This window comes from Bidens hawaiensis, unplaced genomic scaffold, assembly GCF_021521415.1.
Source record: "Bidens hawaiensis isolate Kalapana, Puna unplaced genomic scaffold, B.hawaiensis_p1.1 tig00023907_1, whole genome shotgun sequence".
In the NCBI taxonomy this organism is placed as follows: domain Eukaryota; kingdom Viridiplantae; phylum Streptophyta; class Magnoliopsida; order Asterales; family Asteraceae; genus Bidens; species Bidens hawaiensis.
In genome coordinates, this window is record NW_027493762.1 from 178,939 (window position 1) to 196,642 (window position 17,704).

A 17,704-nucleotide genomic window follows, 5' to 3' on the forward strand; every position below is an offset into this window, starting at 1 on the left:
TTGAGTTTATATTTTTAGGGTCTGCTTTCTTACTCTCCCCATGCCCTAGATTTTTAACGGATTCTCGGGGACAACCCTGAATATCTTAGAGAGATGCCTATATGGAATTGGGAGGAGGTTCTTGTCGATCCTCAATTTCTAATATAGTATGCAAGGTTAAGCCATCTATTTTAAACATGCATCTCGGAGCCAGGATCATCTTTCATTTTTTTTTAATGCGAGAATCAAAGAGTTTGATTTTATCAATAACAAGATTAGCCTATAGATTTTTTACTCTTGTAACAAAAATATTAAAGAAGACATAAAACGATTATTGTTTCTTTGTATAAAGACTAGGGGAAATTGATGGAGTTAGAATGGGAGACATGGTGCACTTTTCATTTTAGATTATCATGTAATTAGTTTGGCGTGAAAGTTGTATTTGGGTAGAGGTGGACAACAAAACCGGTTCCTGGAACCGGTTCGACGGAACCGAACCGGAACCGAACCGGTTCCTACCCGTTTTTCGTAGGAACCGGTTCGGTTCCGTTTCAACCCGACGATCCGGAACCGGTTTGACATGTTTGGAGGTGGACCGGGTAGGAACCGGAACCGAACCGGAACCGGTTCTGGAACCGGTTCGACCGGAACCGGTTCGGAACCGGTTATAGCCGTTGGAGTGGTTCTAGCCGTTGGGAAACGGTTTTATGGCCGTTTTTTGACCGTTGGGGTCAAAAATGGCCGTTTTTTGGCTCCCCAAACACCCCACTACTAGTATAAATAGGTATTTGGTGTAATGGGTTCATCACAACACTCAAAACGCAAACCCGAACGCAAAAAAATACAAAAAAACGCTATTACAACGTTCTGAGTTCTCTAATCTCTTGTTTTCTCTTCTTCTATATTCATATTTGTTGTTATGGCTGCCTCACAATCATCGGTTGGTCAAGGTTCCACCGCCGGACCAAGTTTCGTTCGTATTGTACCTCATAATCGTAATCAAGAGATTTGGTGCAATTGGGATTTGGTTGAATTGAGTGACCATTCATTGAAGGCTCGGTGCAAGTTTTGTGGGATTTATTTAAACCCACTTTCGAATTCAAATTTGAAGAAACACATCGAAAGACCGTATTGCAGGGCGTTGAAACAGAACGTCGAGTCGCAACAAACGCAAATGGATAGTGAAGGCGGAATATTTACATACCAAATTGATCGAGTTCAAGATCGTATGGCGAAGTTTGTGATTCAAGAAGCTTTGCCGTTTAGCCACTTCGACAACCCTCGCTTAACCGCCATGATTCGAGATACGCTTCAACCACAATACACTCACGTAAGTCGTCATACTCTTAAACGTTATTGTTTAAAATTGTGGAAGAAGGCCAAAGAGGTACTAATTGCATATTTTGAAAATATAAATACGGGAATAAACTTAACTACTGATGTTTGGTCGGCTCCACATGGTCTACCCGAATCTTATCTTTGTGTCACCGCTCATTGGGTAGACCCGTCATCGTGGGAAATGATGAAACGCACCATTGCTTTCGAACTCTTTGAGTATCCACATACGGGAGATAATTTGTTTGAAATTTTAGATTATGTTATAAAAACTTATAAACTAGAAAATAAAATATTTTCAATTGCATTTGATAACGCGTCGAATAATACATCGGCGGTTGATAAATTAAAATTAAAATATACGCCGATTTGCAATGGTGTATTTTTTCACTCAAGGTGTGTTGCACATATCATTAATTTAATCGTGCAAGACGGACTTGCTTCGGATGAGGTTACATCGGTTATAAACGATTTTAGAGTAATGCTACATGAAGTTTTTAAGAAAAGTAAAAAAAGACAAATGGATTATAGAAAATTTTGTAAAGATACGGGAAGAAAAGCTTTGGGAGCTAATTGGGATGTACCTCATCGATGGAATTCCACTTGCATAATGTTTCAAAGTGCTTTGAAACAAAGAGACACTTTACAAATGTTTCATTCTAGTCTTGCCGAGAATGATTTGGCAATCCCCTTTTCAAATGAGGAATGGGAAATTATCAATGACTTATCGACTTTTCTTGAAGTTTTTAAAACATCAACTACGAAACTATCGGGAACGTATTATCCGACAAGTCCCTTGGTTCTTTCGGAGTTATTTTTAATCGTTAACAATCTTAAAGAATTTGAAAATAAAAGTCCAATGTTTTCAAACATCATATTACCAATGAAGTTTAAATTAAAAAAATACTTTCTTGAATTGCCACCGATTTTTACTTGCGCCGCCGCTTTAAACCCAATGTTAAATGTTACGGGGGTTGAATGTGTGATAGACGAAATTTTTTCAGCCTTAGATATGCATGAAGTTGACCCAAACTTTTCAACAGAGGCACAAAATGATTTTAACTTGAATTTTAAATTTATGTATGACTTTTATATAAATAAATATGGGTCAAACATACACATGCCTACGCCGGGGGGGTCTTCATCAAGTTCAAGTGCTCCTAGAGTACGAGACCCCATGATTAGCCTTATGAACACCGTTCGCAACGTAACGGCTAAAAAACAAAGGGGTAACACCCCTTCAAGCGAACTAGGAAGGTATAGTGCATATGATTTCTCTACCGGTTTATCCGAAGAGGAATATGGCACTTTTGATGTTTTGGCTTGGTGGAAGGTAAAGGAAACCGAGTTTCCGATTCTTGCCACCATGGCCCGTGATTTACTAACCGCCCAAGCTTCTACGGTAGCTTCGGAATCTGCTTTTTCTCTTAGTGGCAGGGTAATATCGGTGAGAAGAACAAGACTGAATTCGGAGTCGGTGGAGATGTGCATTTGCTTGAAGGATCACTTGGACTCAATCGATCGTGTTCAACACGTAACCACTCTGTAAGACGAAACACCACTTGATGTTCGAGTGCACGACGAACAAGAAGGCGTTTCTACAAGTAATTCTGATGAATAAGTCGCCACTCAATAATTACGACGAACAAGAAGGCTTTTATAGAAATAATATGTCACAACTTTATATTTATAAGTTTAATGTTTTGTTAGTTTGTTTTTGAATATTTTAAAACATGTAACCTTTTTTTTTTGAACTTCTTAAAGTAAATAAAATGAATTTTATGTTAATTGTTTTTTTTATTTAACATGTTATACAAATACGAGCAGCGGAAACGAAAAACGAAAAAAAAAATTATTTTTTACACTGTAACCGGTTGGAACCGGTTACAGTGTAAGAACCGGTTTAGGAACCGGTCAGAACCGGTTCCACCGGTTCCGGGTCCGAGGGTTGGGGAACCGGTTCGGTTCCCTAACCGGTTCGAACATGGAATCGGTTTAAACAGTGATGTTGACTAATGGAACCGGTTCTGAACCGGTTCCGGTTCCTTTGACCAACCCGATTTGATCACCTATATATTTGGGTGTAACATTATTGTTCTCTTGTATCTAGTTACTTGCGTCGGTTTCTTAATAAAATTTGGCCATTCAAAAAAATGTAATTTAGCTGTACATGAGTTTACATTACCTATTTGTGTTACTATTAATATTCTTATTATTAAATTTAAATTCATTATTTACACTCATATTCATTTTAAATCTTTAAAATTCAAACATAAAGTGATTAAGAATAATATTTATAAAAACTTATCCAAAAATAATTTAAACTATAGGAAATATTTATTAAATTTATGTATAATTTAGACGATATCAACAATAGTTAATAGTTGGGATTATTTATATTATATAAAGCGTCCGCTTATTTGATGATACTATTTAGATCAATTTTTACGATGTATTAAATTCGCTTAATCCAACACACTAATCCAACAAATTAAATAATCCGATGTTTATTATTTTAGGATTTTCGATTTTCCGGGTATTACAATTTGTTTCTCAAGCAATTGTGTTTAGTCATGTCTATTAAGGAAGAGGAGCAATGCTTGAAATTTTATTATGTTTAGGAAAACCTGCAATTGTTCTTGCCACAAGTATGCAAATAAAAGTTGTTGATGATTAATAGAGTACAGTGTATGTAATTAAGTGTATCTTATTGTTGTTGGTGTGTGTTGGTCATTTGAATAAGGTATCCCTCCCAAGAAATCAACAGTCATGAATTCTTGTCTTTCTTTTGATGAATGGCAATGCATAAGAAGAGAAGACGAATCGTATAACCCACTTTTATCCGTAGTAGTTGGAGCAAAACCATAACCAGCTGGACCTGTCTCCATAAGCATTGCACCGACGGAAGTGGTAGTGTTACAATAATCCATAGTAGTGGATCCCCTCAAGAGAACAGGGGGGAAGGTGTTGTCACTTACCTTTGCCCCCATCTCTGCCGCTTTCTGTAGCAACGCAGTTGCTGAGGTATAAGCAACAGTGCCTACTATCGAGGATGGCCGATTAAATACTGGATCAAAATCATTAGACAACAAAGATTTATCATGAGATATGATATGTGGCTCTCCAACTTTTAGGTTCATTTTGTAGTTTTCCTCCGTTAGCGCATCGCAAAAGGCTCTATGCGTGACGAAGCTATCCTTCCTGCATGAACAAAGAAAATACTTGACTTCAAGAGTTGGAGAATGTTTTTTGGTGGTAAGCAAGTAGATTGAGGTTGATGACCTTGAAAAGATGGTTCCGCAATCACAGTGATATTCACGTGTGCCACAAATCTTGGCATGAGCCTTCCAGTCAGACTGGACCGCATAACGTTTGGAGCACTTGTCACATTTCCATTTCTTCTCGCCATGCTTCCGACAGAAATGCTTCTTTATGCCAGTCAAATCACCCAAAGCTCGAGTAGGATCGTGGTGCACGCAGTTTGGCTCTGGACAAACATACACCCTCTTTTTCACTTGAATGTTGGCTGGCCTTTGCTTTAGCTTCCAAGGTAAGTTGTGGCCTCTCCTGTGGAGTTGAAGGTTTTGATCCCTTTGAAATCCTTTATGGCAAACTTCACATATATACCGATTTATGGCCATTAGAGTCCTTGGAGACAAGGTCACAACTTCAGCATCAGGATCTAAATTCAAAATCAAAATCAAAATCAAAATCAAAATGTAATTAATATATAGTATTCTTGATTTTTGCTACAAAGCGATCAATTAACGAAACGGGAATGGAACGTGCCTGGATTCCCAGGGAGATTGCGTTTCTTCTTTAGTTTCAAGGTTGTAGTGTTTTGGCTTGCATTAGTGTCGAAGCGTTCATCATCTTCTTCGAAATCTTGGACAAAGTTGGACATGTCTTGTAATCAATTAACTAGTGTTGGGAGCCATTAATATAAGGGGACTTGAGCACAGTAACATACAAAAGGAATCGTATCATGACTACGTCTTTTTTGGGCTTTTGTCCTTGTCAACCGGTTGATCAGTCGGCATATAAACGGGTGAAGACATATGATCAAGTATCGACTCCAAACGAAGAGACAAATTGGCCTTCTGATTATCATTTAATTAACAATGCATATATATTCTTTTATATAGATTTGTCAGTGTATGCCTAATTACTTGTCCTTCACTTTGCACTCTTTTCTTTGATTGTATATATTAATACTTGATACTTGGAATCCCACAACATACAACTTAAATAGTGTTGGTACCAAAAAAAGTTTTGGGAAACAACTATGTGAGAATTGCAAATGATTTCCACAAATTGCCTGTTGGTGTTAAAAGGCACATGAGGATTGTTTTTGTTGCCTTGAGTTATTACCTTTAACATGAATACCAGTTATAAAAACTTTGGACCTAACTATTAGCTTAATTTGACACATATCATTTTCATTTTGAGATTAGATTATTAGCTTAATTGGTATTTTCGGTTTCGGTGTTTTTGTTTTGTTTTGGTCGGTTTTTCAGTTGGTTGATGCATCTATTACAAACGATATGTAACACCCATGGCACCACCCAACATATCTTATCAATGTTAAGCTGCTGCAAGTTAACCATAACTCGAAACATGTTTCATTTACTCTTACACGTACAGTCGGCATATTATCCAAGTTACAATGCAAAAAAGATTGCAACTTCAATTACTAAACCGATAGACTGCGAAAATTACAAATAAGGTTGAAGGTATCTCCCAAGTTGTGTCAAGATTCCCCATATCTTCAATCAGAATGAATATCACTTGTGAACAATTTCCCTTTTTACCCTTTTCTTCTTCAACAAATTTAAACACCAAATTAGTAATTATAAAATGATGACCAAGAACAAGAAGAGTCTCACTTTTTGTCATCTGTATTTGTATCAGTGGTCCAAACTATATCTTTTAATCCTGATGAGAAGTTCTTGTAGAACTGCCATTTAATAAAAATATTAAAAGATATACAACATTATATAAAATCAGACAAATGGTAGATATTAACACTTACATTGTGAAACTCCAATGTGTCACCACCAGTTTTCCTGAGCTCCACCATGTGCAGTGAAGGGGCCACTTCAAAAACCTCTGTTGCCACTGCAAGGTGGCCCTTTCTTCCGGTTTTGTCGCCTTGTAATTTCATCTGTAACGGGTACAATTTGTAATATGACCATTATACCCTTCCCCTTTTTGTAAACTATCATACTTTGATGCAAGTTGTAAGGAAAATATAAACAACATAAATTTAGAATGATAACATATGAAGTTATACTTTCGTAATTTCATCGTACAATTAATAATATGACAATTATACCCTTCCCTGTCTGTAAACTATCATATTTGATGCAACTTTTAAGAAAAAAAGGTATAAATGTCATAAATTTGAAATGGGTACAGGGACGTATGAAATTATCCTTTTTAAGATTATGTAAATAATGATGAAATATATGTATACATATGAATATATGATGTACCAAAGAGCATTTATAAATGAATATTATTACCTTGTAATTTCGTTTGTGAACGTTAAAACCCATGGGTTTAGCTGCTTCCTCAATTTTAGACATGATCTCATTAGCAGGACACTTTGAAGCAAAACTTGTTTCTCTTTTTACAAGACCCTGTCTCACATTTATTAAAAGAAAATCATTATTTTTGTAAATTAAGCAAAGTTTTTCAAAGAAACTTTAGCATACCTTCTGCTTCTCAAACATATTTTCTAAACTGAAACTTTGTGACCGAGATATCAACTCAAACGCGTTCATGGATTCAGGTCTCTCTTTCTTTTCTATAACAAGATGTTCCTAAAATTTTAAAAAAAAAAAAAGTCAAACTAATTAACATACGAATCTATTTGTTTGAACCAATCATTTAAACATGTTTAATTTATAAAAAACCTTGGATTCATTAAAAACAGCATCAACATCATCAAGGTTCACATCTCCTTCCTGCTCAAAATGAGGGGGTTTATACCCTTTCTTGAACCAATCATTTTCCAAGATTTCAGGAATAGTTATCCTCTGAAATGGAACTTTATGTCACAAATATAATTTCATGATTTATAAATGCTATAATATCAAGAAAGCCACTCACTGTACGCGGATTTGGATCAAGAATCCGTGACAATAGTTTCTTTACACCAGTTGAAAACCATGGTGGACATCTATAATCAGCCTTCTCAATCTGAAAAAAAGTTAACATTATTCTTCAATTCCTTAAAAAAAAAAAGAAAAAAAGAGAAAGAAAACTATAATAAAAAAGGTTAGTGTTTAAAAAAAAACACCTACAACCCAATCTCGACATGAAGTTTTTTTATTGTGCAAACTGTTAATGTCACCTTATCAAATTTTAACTAGTTTAGGAGGTAACAAGTTATTACTTAGTATTTTTTTTCACATATGTGTGCATTCTAAACAAGTTTAGAGACTTTCGTGTTTTTTTGACAAATTTAGATACTTTAATATACAAAATCTGGGTTGAAATACATTTTCATATAAATAAGATAGCATGATGGATTTTACTGTAATTATTATTTACCAATTGTAAAAGTTTTAAACTTACTTTCCTATATAAACTCATGAGGTTTGCTTCATCAAATGGTAAGTACCCTGCCATAAGTACAAAAAGGATGACTCCACATGACCATATATCAGAGGCTGCACCATTATATTTCTGTAGAGTCAAAACCTGAAAAGAAAATACTTATAAGAGGCAACAACTCATGTAAATTTTCACCTTTTAATCAGTAAACTTAGAAGCTATAGCTAGTTAATTACCTCAGGAGCAACATAATTTGGTGTCCCACATGCTGTGTGTAGCATCCCATTTTCCTAAATAACAAAAAGATTTTAAATATATAATTTTCATTAACAAGTCACAAGAGAATCATCACCAATTATATACCACTTGCTGAGACAATCCGAAGTCTGAAACTTTTAAAACACCATACGAGTCCAACAGCAGATTTTCAGGCTGAAATGTATGGATATTAGCAATTCGTTCATAGTAAAACAGAAATCACTTTCGCTAATCATCAACATAATATCCTTAATTTGTATAAAAGCCTAGGCCTATAAATGAACCGAACATCCAGTGAGCAGTTCAGTGGAAACTTCAGTTTGTTTATGTTCGCTTATCTAATAAACGGACGAACATGAAAATAAAATTCTTCATTTACTTAAACGAATGAGCATGAACACATGTTTGTTTACTTTCGTTCATTTAAATTCACTTATGTTCATTCGTTTACATTCATTTATGTTCTTAGTTTACGTTTGTTTAAGTTTTGCTAGTTTACACTTGTTAATAGATTCATTTAAAACTTTTTGGCCCATTACAGCTTAATCTAGTTTTAATAACTTGTTAGGCCCTAACACATAGTTCTTCACACTAATTTTATTTAATTTTATCTCAGTTTTGTTACCATTCGTTTACATTGTTCACGAATGGTCATAAATGAGCATGAGCATGTTCCTTTTCTTATCGAACGAACACGAACAAGAAACCCCCATTCATTTAAATGTGCGTTTGTGATCAAGTGTTTGATTAGTTAAGCGAATGAACACAAACATGATCTGTTCATGTTTGTTTGGTTCGTTTACAAGCCTATGCAAGCCCAAAGATCAATTACCCTTGTAAACAATCTATACTTAAATATATAGTAACAATAATAACAATTGAACCTTGAGATCTCTGTGATACACGTCTCTACTATGGCAATAATCAACCGCGTTAATGAGTTGTTGAAAGTATCTTCGAGCTTCATCTTCTTGAAGTCTCCCATGTTTGGCCTATATAGCAAACATAGGATCACTAGATAGCAGGGTATCGATGAACCCGTGAGTTTTAAAGTATTGGTGAGGCCTGTGAGTTTTGTGAGTTTTCCATAGTGGGCTCTCATTCCATATATCACTAACTCAAGCATATAATAAAAAAAAAGAAGGTTGCTTACTATTTGGTCAAAAAGCTCTCCACCATCAACATACTCAAGAACAATATAGATCTTTGTTTTGCTTGCCATAACCTAATAAGATGTGTCAGAATCAAAAAATAATCAAAATATTTTTCACAATAAAAATAGATTGTAAAAAACAATACATATTTATTAATTAGAACCTGTAAGAATACAATTAATATTGATGCATTTAAGGGTGTCAATATCACAGGGAATATATGGGAATAAAGTCATAAACCAATTGAATTATGAGTCATTAATTAATAATGATAATGATCATATAATATTCAAATCAAATACTAAACCTAATTTTAAAAAATTAAAGTACCAAGATTCACTAGCCTAACTAAAGAAACAAATCATTGAATAAACAATGAATCAAAACTTGATTGCAAGAAGCCAGAAATCAATAGTATCCATACCAAATACAACTTATCCTTGATTAATTTGAAAAAAAAAAAGTGCCCCACTAAACCGAACTTATCGATTTATTTTTTATTTCAAATTTTAAGTAATTTATAATAGTTTAATATATGGTTTAACTCAAGTATTTTAGGCCAATTTAGCATCAAATTCATTATTTTTAGTCCAACTTTTTTTTTCAAGCACAAATGACAAAAACGAACCCAAACCAAAAGTGACAAAATCAAGCCGAACCCAAACCAAAAATGACAAAAAAAAACCGAACCAAACTTTCAAAAACTGAAAAAGTGGCATTTTGGTTTTCAGTTCAGCTTTAGCTCAAAACCAAACGAAACCTGCCCATGCAATCCCTACAATTAGTTAAAAAAAACTAATTGAATTGGAATTCTATCATCAGTGAATTGATCACATAATATTCAAATCAAACTCTAAAACTTATTTAAAAAAAAAAGTACCAATATTGAATATTCACCAATACTAAACCACACAAAAGCCAAAACTCAAAATGAACCATACCTCATACAACTTCAAAACATTAGGATGTTTAATTAACTTCATCGTCGAGATTTCTCGTTTCATCTAGCAAACAAAGAAGCAATACCTAATAAACAAACACTCTATTCAAAACAAATTAATATCTCAAGATCAAAGGAAACAATTAACACGAACTTGTTCGACCATCTTGTGCTTAAGAATACGATCACGATCAATGATCTTAATGGCAACCGGTTCACCCGAAACCGTGTTTCGGGCAAACTTGACTTTGGCGAAGCTGCCTTCGCCTAAAGTCTTGCCGATTTCGTAATTACCGACTCGGGTTGTCCTCTTCTTCTTCATGCTACCACTGCTCATTATACTGGTTTATTAGATTAAGGATTAGGGATTTGGTTGATGCAATGAGAATTGCTAAGCAGTAAGCAGAGTAGGAAAGAAATGGACGGAATTATGCAATGGTTTGGAATTTGGATAGAGATACGAATGAAGGATATGCATGAGATGGGTTGTGGGGCCCACACGTATATTACGCGATATATGTAACTGATTGTAGGACCCCATGCCTCGTACTGTAGGTGTGCATTGAATGATTGATTGCTTTTATATTAATATTTTCATATTTTGTTTTTATAAAAGTTAATGTAGCCTTTTTTTATTTTATTTAATACAAAAGATGTATTTGGAATTGGATTGGTTTTGTTTAGTATGTGGGTTAATGGTCTGATTTTGACGGTCTTTCAGATGAATCGTGGACGAAACTGTTGGTAATGGTTTGGTTTTACGATTTGGATTTAATGAACCTCCTTTTTAAATTACATAATATACGTATAGGATAAGATTAAAATACATATACAACAAAAATAAAGTTTTTCACCAAAACACGGAAAGGGGAAAAAGTATTTATCAAAATGGGTTATTTGAAAAGTATTACTCCTAGCTAATTTGTAGAACAAATTAATTTCTATTTAGAAAACATAGGTGAACAAATGAATTAAAAATAATAATTTTTTATATTTCTTCATCTCGTTTAAAGTATTCAAAAAAAAAAAAAGGAAACTGTATCCTATATTCACATTTTTTATTAATTTTTACTAAAACAATTTAAAACAAAAAAACTATTTTTTGGTTTTTTATTTTCTTTATTTCTTAATTACTCAATTATTGTTATTTTTTTCCATTTTCTTCAAATTATTTTCTTATATAGGAGAGTTTTAAGATTGAATTGGATTTAGTATCGGTATTGGTGCCAATATTGTTTAGTCGGGATCAGTTCTTTGTTTCCTTTTAAATTAAAGAATGCAAGTTTTTTTTTTGCTGGAATCAATAGCGATGTTAAAATGTTAATAAAAAAGAAAAAAGAAGCCAAACACAACTGTGTATTCTGTTTTTCTAAAATTAGCGAATGTAAGTTATTTTTTAGTGGACAATATTTATAGCATACTGGTTTGATTTTTCAAAACAAAACAAAATAATATAAAAAATTACTCTAAAATATCAGTTTTGATCGTAAAACAACTAGAAGAATTTTCTTTTTCTTTTTCTATCCAAAAACAGTTGCATTATCATTCATTTTGTACCCTAATAAAAGAAAAAGGCTCAAAATAGTAGTAATAATAATAAACAATAAAGCCATGAAAAAACAGAAAAAAAAATACGAGGACAAGACTTTTATTTTAAATCAGTTTTAATAAATAAATAAATAAATAAGTCATAATATTAATAGCAGTTAAAAAAATAATAATATTATTAATAACCGAGATGAAAAAAAAAAATAAAAGTTTTATTATTTTTAATTCATTTTTTCATCTAACTTTTTTAAATAGAAACTTCTTATAGAATTAATTTGTTCAACAAATTAGCTAGGAATGGGAAAACATAACTTAAAAAAAATCTATTTTGTTAAATACTTTTCAAATAACCTATTTTGGTTAATACTTTTTCCCCCTTTTCCATTTAGGTAAAAAAAACTCACAAAAATTAAGAAATATGAGAAGAAATCTAATTTATTGATCTAAATTTGTATGGTGAAGATTATTTAAAAATAAAAATCGATGAGAATGACATTAAGGTAATAATCCACTTTTATTTTATTTAAGACAGAATTACAAATTTTGTCCTTTAAAAAAAGCCAAAAACCGGTTCGTGTCCTTTTCTAAGTTTCCTTGCAGGCGGTGTACTTTAAACTTTTTTTTTCTACACGTTATGTCCTTTACGCTAACTGGGTTAGAAAAACTCAGTTAAGTATGACATGTGCCAGACATGTGATGGGCATTTTTGTCATTTCGTCTACTGGTAGTTATTTATAATTAAAAAATAAATTAATATATTATAACAAAAATAAATAATAGATATTAAATATATACTCTCTCTCTCTCTTCCCGTCTTCTTCCTCTCTCTCTACTCTCTCCCTCCCTCTCACTACACCTCCCGTCTTCTTCCTCTCTCTCTACTCTCTCCCTCCCTCTCACTACACCTCCCGTCTTCTTTATCTCCAGGCAGGTCAAGAAACCGGGCTCCCAAACCCGGTCGGAGTCAAAGCGGCTCACCCAACTCGGGCCTGCTCCGGAGAAGAAAAGGCAGCAGCCACCATGCGGGTCAACCCGAACCCGTTATGTCAAGATCCGGCAGCTTAAGGCCATTGGAAGCCCTGTCGCCGCTCCGGGAAGGTCCGGATCCGAATGACCCGGCGGCGGACTTCGCCGGAGACCCTACAAATATTACCCCCAATTTCCAACCAAAAACCCTACAACAAAAGATTAACCCGATTAAAACAAAATTTATCCTTCATTAACGGCGATTGGTTTCAAGATTTGGCTAATTACCCATTAATGCCATTTGCCCATAAACCCAACGGGTCAAACCCAAACCCAGATGGAGGTGGGGCCACTGGATGAAGGGTCAGCTGTGTCGTGCTCCGGCGGGTGGTTCACATATGAAGAAATGAAGAAGATGAACACGATCTGGGTGTGGTGTGATGCTTCAATATATTAGAATATTGATTTTATTGATTTGATTTGTGAGAGGGGATTTGTGGGTTTCTGGGTTTCTGGGCGTCAGAACGAGGGGAGTCGACGTCGGAGATGGGAGTCGGCAACGGAGATGGAGCGGTGGTTGGTGGCGGACCTGTGGTGGCGGTGGTGATGGTGTTTGAGGTCTGCAAGAATGGTGATGGTGATGGTGGTCTGCAAGAAGAAGAAGAAGAAGAAGAAGAAGTTGCAGGTAGACGAAAAGACAAAAATGCCCTCACATGCGTCTCACGTGAGGGCATTTAACTGACTTTTTCTAACCCAGTTAGCGTAAAGGACATAACGTGTAGAAAAAAAAAGTTTAAAGTACACCGCCTGCAAGGAAACTTAGAAAAGGACACGAACCGGTTTTTGGCTTTTTTTAAAGGACAAAATTTGTAATTCTGTCTTTATTTAATACAAAAGGGGTATTTTGAATTGGGTTAGTTTATGTGTGTTAATGGTCCAATTTTGACGGTTTTCGAGATGAATTGTGGACGAAACAATTGCCAATAGTTTGGTTTCACGATTTGGGTTTCATGAATCTTCTTTTTTAAATTACATAATATACTTACAATAATAATAAGTTGTCTAAAATATATAAAACAAGTTACCTAAAATGTAAAAGCAATTGCTTAGAAAAATGCATAAAACACCGTGTGTGAAATATTTGGGGGGGGGGGGGGGGGTTAATAGACACCTAAAATCATGCATACGTATATGGCAATGTAAATTAGTGATTAGCATAATATCAATCTCTAAAAATAGGAGATTCACTTGTATGGTTATATATTGTCCATTGTAAATGAGAGAAGACAATCAATTATTCATTACCTTACATGGTATCACCCTCACGATCCTCCTAATCCCTGCCCAAAATCTTCATCGCTTCCTCTCCCTCAATAGCCGACCAGAAACTTCATCCTGCCGTCACCGTTTCCAACATCCGAACCTTCGTTCCCATCAACTTAGACAACGAAGCTGCCAACTATCACACATGGTCGGAGCTATTCCGGATTCATTGCACGGCTTTTCTCGTGGCCGACCATCTTCAACCTCGTCCCTCCCCTGCCGCCGCTTCATCCACAGATAAAGAAAAGCAAACGGCTCCCCCTCATACCGACTCATGGGAACGACTTGACGCCATCGTCCTTCAATGGATCTATGGCACGATCTCCACCGGTCTCCTAAAAACCGTCATCAAAAAGAGCACCACGGCCTATGATGCTTGGAAAGCCATTGAGAACCTCTTTCAAGACAACAAAGCCACTCGAGCCCTCCTTCTCAAACAAAAATTCGCTAACACTCGTCTCGAAAATTTTTCCTCCATGCATGACTATTGTCAAGAACTCAAAGTTTTGTCTGACCAATTAAACAATGTTGATGCTCCTGTTGACGAACACGACCTCGTTTTGCAGACCATCGCCGGGCTCACCGAACAATACGAAACCGTTGGCACCATAATCCAAAATACTCAACCCCTACCCTCCTTCTTTCATGTCCATTCACAGCTATGTATGAATGAAACAACCAAAGCTAACCAAGCAGTTCACTCTTCCCAACAAACCGCAATAGCCCTTCATGTCCAAAGCCAACCTCGCCCTCCACGTAACACAAATTTTCCAGCCCCTCCGAACTCCTCTGACTCCACTCGTGGTAGAGGCCGCTCTCGTGGATGAGGTCGGGGTCGCTCACCATCTCAGTCCAACAGTTCCAGGAGCCAAACCAATCAACCAAATCAACCCAACCATTCGACCCAACCTCAACATCCCTATATTATCTTTCCAAACACCTGGGCCACTAACCAATGGGCCTCTCTCCTCAACAACTCCTACAACCCACAATCCAACACAGCACCTCCCTGCCCTTACCCCTCCACCCCTCGGCCCAACAACTCTCCAGGTATCTTGGGCTCTTGTCCAACTCAGGCCCACATGGCAGGTTACAGCCCAACTCCCACTGATATTGCGCAGGCCCTCTACACCTTGTCTATGAGCCAACCTTCTGATCCCATCGGTTACATGGACACCGGCGCAACCGGACACATGGAACAACCCGGTACGAACTCCCCGTTTATTTTTAATACTTGCACTAATAAACAAATAATCGTTGGCAATGGCACGACCATTCCCGTTATTGGACAAGGCAACAAAACGTTACCTCCACCCTTCCCACCACTAAAAATGAACAACATCCTTTATGCTCCAAATCTAATTAAAAATCTCATCTCGGTCCGTCGCCTAACGACAGACAATTTAATTTCCATTGAATTTGACCCGTTTGGTTTTCTTGTGAATGATCTCAAGACCAAGGAACCTATCCTACGATGCAATAGCTCGGGAGATCTCTATCCCCTCACCACCAACTTCATCAAGCATCCCACCAAACCCACTGCATTAGTTGGCATCACTCAAGACCGTTGGCATCAACGACTTGGGCACCCGGGCACCTCTTTATTGCATTCATTAAAGTCTATTTCTTCTATTAATTTTAGTAAACCAAACAATACGCTTTGTCAATCATGTGTTTTTGGCAAAAGTGTTAAACTCCCATTTTATGATTCCATGAAAAACTCACCTTCCTTTTGATATCATTCATAGTGACTTGTGGACCTCCCCCATTTTAAGCACAAGCGGTCATCGCTATTATATATTATTTCTTGATGATAAAACGGATTTTCTATGGACCTATCCCCTAACAAATAAATCACAAGTTTACACCACTTTCACCAATTTTTACAACCTTATCAACACCCAATTTGAGCGAAAAATTAAACAATTCCAATGTGATAATGGCACCGAATACACCAACAATAGTTTTAAACAATTTTGCTCCACCAATGGTATGCAATTTCGTTTCTCTTGTCCCCAAACCTCATCCCAAAATGGTAAAGCCGAGAGAAAAATACGAACCATTGACAACATGATTCGTACCATATTATCTCAAGCCTCCCTACCTCCATTATTTTGGCACCATCCTCTTGAAACCGCCACCTACCTCCTAAATATTCTTCCTAAGAAAAACCACAAATTTCTATCCCCCACCACCCTTCTCTACAATGTTCTTCCAATCTACACACATCTTCGCGTATTCGGTTGCCTATGTTATCCCATCACCTCTTCCTCCACTATAAATAAACTCATAAACCGCTCCAAACCTTGTGTCTTTCTTGGCTACCCCTCCAACCATCGAGGATATAAATGCCTTGACATTTTCAACAATCAAATTCTTATATCCCGACATGTATTATTCGAAGAATCCATTTATCCATTTTCCATCCAATATTCCACTACTACCCCTAATTACAACTTTTTAACCCCTCCCTTTAACCCACTGTTATGGGACTCTATACAAACATCCCAACCCTCTGACCTAAACAACGCCCAACCCCCTGCCTCCTCTAGCCCAACTCCATCCGGCCCAACCACCCCATCCTCCACTGCCTTCAGCCCACATTCATCCCCTGGCCCACCTACAAACTCTTCCAGCCCACTCCAGCCAGACCAATCGCACACCTCTCCAGCCCAAACTACTTCAGCCCACCCCTCGAACTCACAGCCACCACCCCGTACCATGCGAACAAGAGCAATGCACGGTATCACCAAACCGAAACACCTATTTAACCTTCACACCACTTCCCTTGTTCTAATCCCAAAAACGCCCCACCTTGCCTTGTCCACAACTGAATGGTATGACGCCATGCAAACAGAATTTAGTGCACTTATTAAAAATGATACTTGGGAACTAGTACCACGTCGCCCCGACATGAACATTATTCGTAGCATGTGGTTATTTAAACACAAGTTTTGTTCCAATGGCTCTTTAGAACGTTACAAAGCAAAGCTGGTATGCGACGGTCGTAGTCAACAGGTTGGAGTTGATTGTGGTGACACCTTCAGTCCGGTAGTCAAACCCACCACTATCCGAACTGTTCTTACCCTGGCTATCTCTAAATCATGGCCCATACACCAATTGGATGTCACAAATGCTTTCTTACACGGCCACTTACAGGAAACCGTATACATGTACCAACCAATGGGATTTCGCCACCGGGACTATCCTGATCATGTTTGCCGCCTCAAGAAGTCTCTCTACGGCCTCAAACAAGCTCCAAGGGCTTGGTATCAACGATTCACCGATTTTGTCATTCGACATGGTTTCACTCAATGCAAAACGGATAATTCTTTGTTTATCTATCACCACGGCCTTGATGTTGCCTATCTACTAATTTATGTGGACGATATCATTCTCACCACTTCCTCCGACCGACTGCGCCAACAACTCATGAGTATTCTTGCAGGCGAATTCGATATGAAAGATTTGGGACCCTTATCCTACTTTTTGGGCATATCGGTCACCAGAACAGGAAACTCACTTTTTTTGTCTCAACATGCGTACACAAAAGACATCATTCATCGGGCTGGTATGGACTTGTGCAAACCTGCAGCGACGCCGGTAGATACACAAAGTAAATTGGGTAGTGAACCGGACT

The 17,704-nt window shown here is 36.7% G+C and overlaps 2 protein-coding genes across 4 annotated transcripts; both read right to left on the bottom strand.

The window, feature by feature from the left end:
- Positions 1–3,963: 3,963 nt before the first annotated feature.
- LOC143568310 (protein indeterminate-domain 12-like) lies at positions 3,964–5,007 on the bottom strand. Its single transcript, XM_077054495.1, has 2 exons — positions 4,597–5,007; positions 3,964–4,515 (listed from the first exon to the last, which is right to left on the bottom strand). Exons 1-2 carry the CDS (start codon positions 4,953–4,955, stop codon positions 4,011–4,013), a joined length of 864 nt encoding a protein of 287 aa, XP_076910610.1. The 5' UTR covers positions 4,956–5,007; the 3' UTR covers positions 3,964–4,010.
- Positions 5,008–5,881: 874 nt separating this feature from the next.
- LOC143568319 (CBL-interacting serine/threonine-protein kinase 9-like) lies at positions 5,882–10,564 on the bottom strand. 3 transcript variants are annotated; one of them, XM_077054502.1, is made up of 14 exons: positions 10,382–10,564; positions 10,229–10,291; positions 9,287–9,358; positions 9,018–9,125; positions 8,239–8,307; positions 8,112–8,165; positions 7,897–8,022; positions 7,429–7,518; positions 7,233–7,355; positions 7,032–7,139; positions 6,840–6,956; positions 6,347–6,478; positions 6,201–6,271; positions 5,882–6,131 (listed from the first exon to the last, which is right to left on the bottom strand). In XM_077054502.1, exons 1-14 carry the CDS (start codon positions 10,562–10,564, stop codon positions 6,122–6,124), a joined length of 1,326 nt encoding a protein of 441 aa, XP_076910617.1. In that variant the 3' UTR covers positions 5,882–6,121. The 3 variants fall into 3 exon arrangements, with proteins under 3 accessions (XP_076910617.1, XP_076910616.1, XP_076910618.1); XM_077054501.1 differs by having other exon boundaries at positions 5,882–6,134; XM_077054503.1 differs by lacking the exon at positions 10,229–10,291 and having other exon boundaries at positions 5,882–6,134; positions 10,382–10,557.
- Between the last annotated feature and the right edge of the window lie 7,140 nt (positions 10,565–17,704).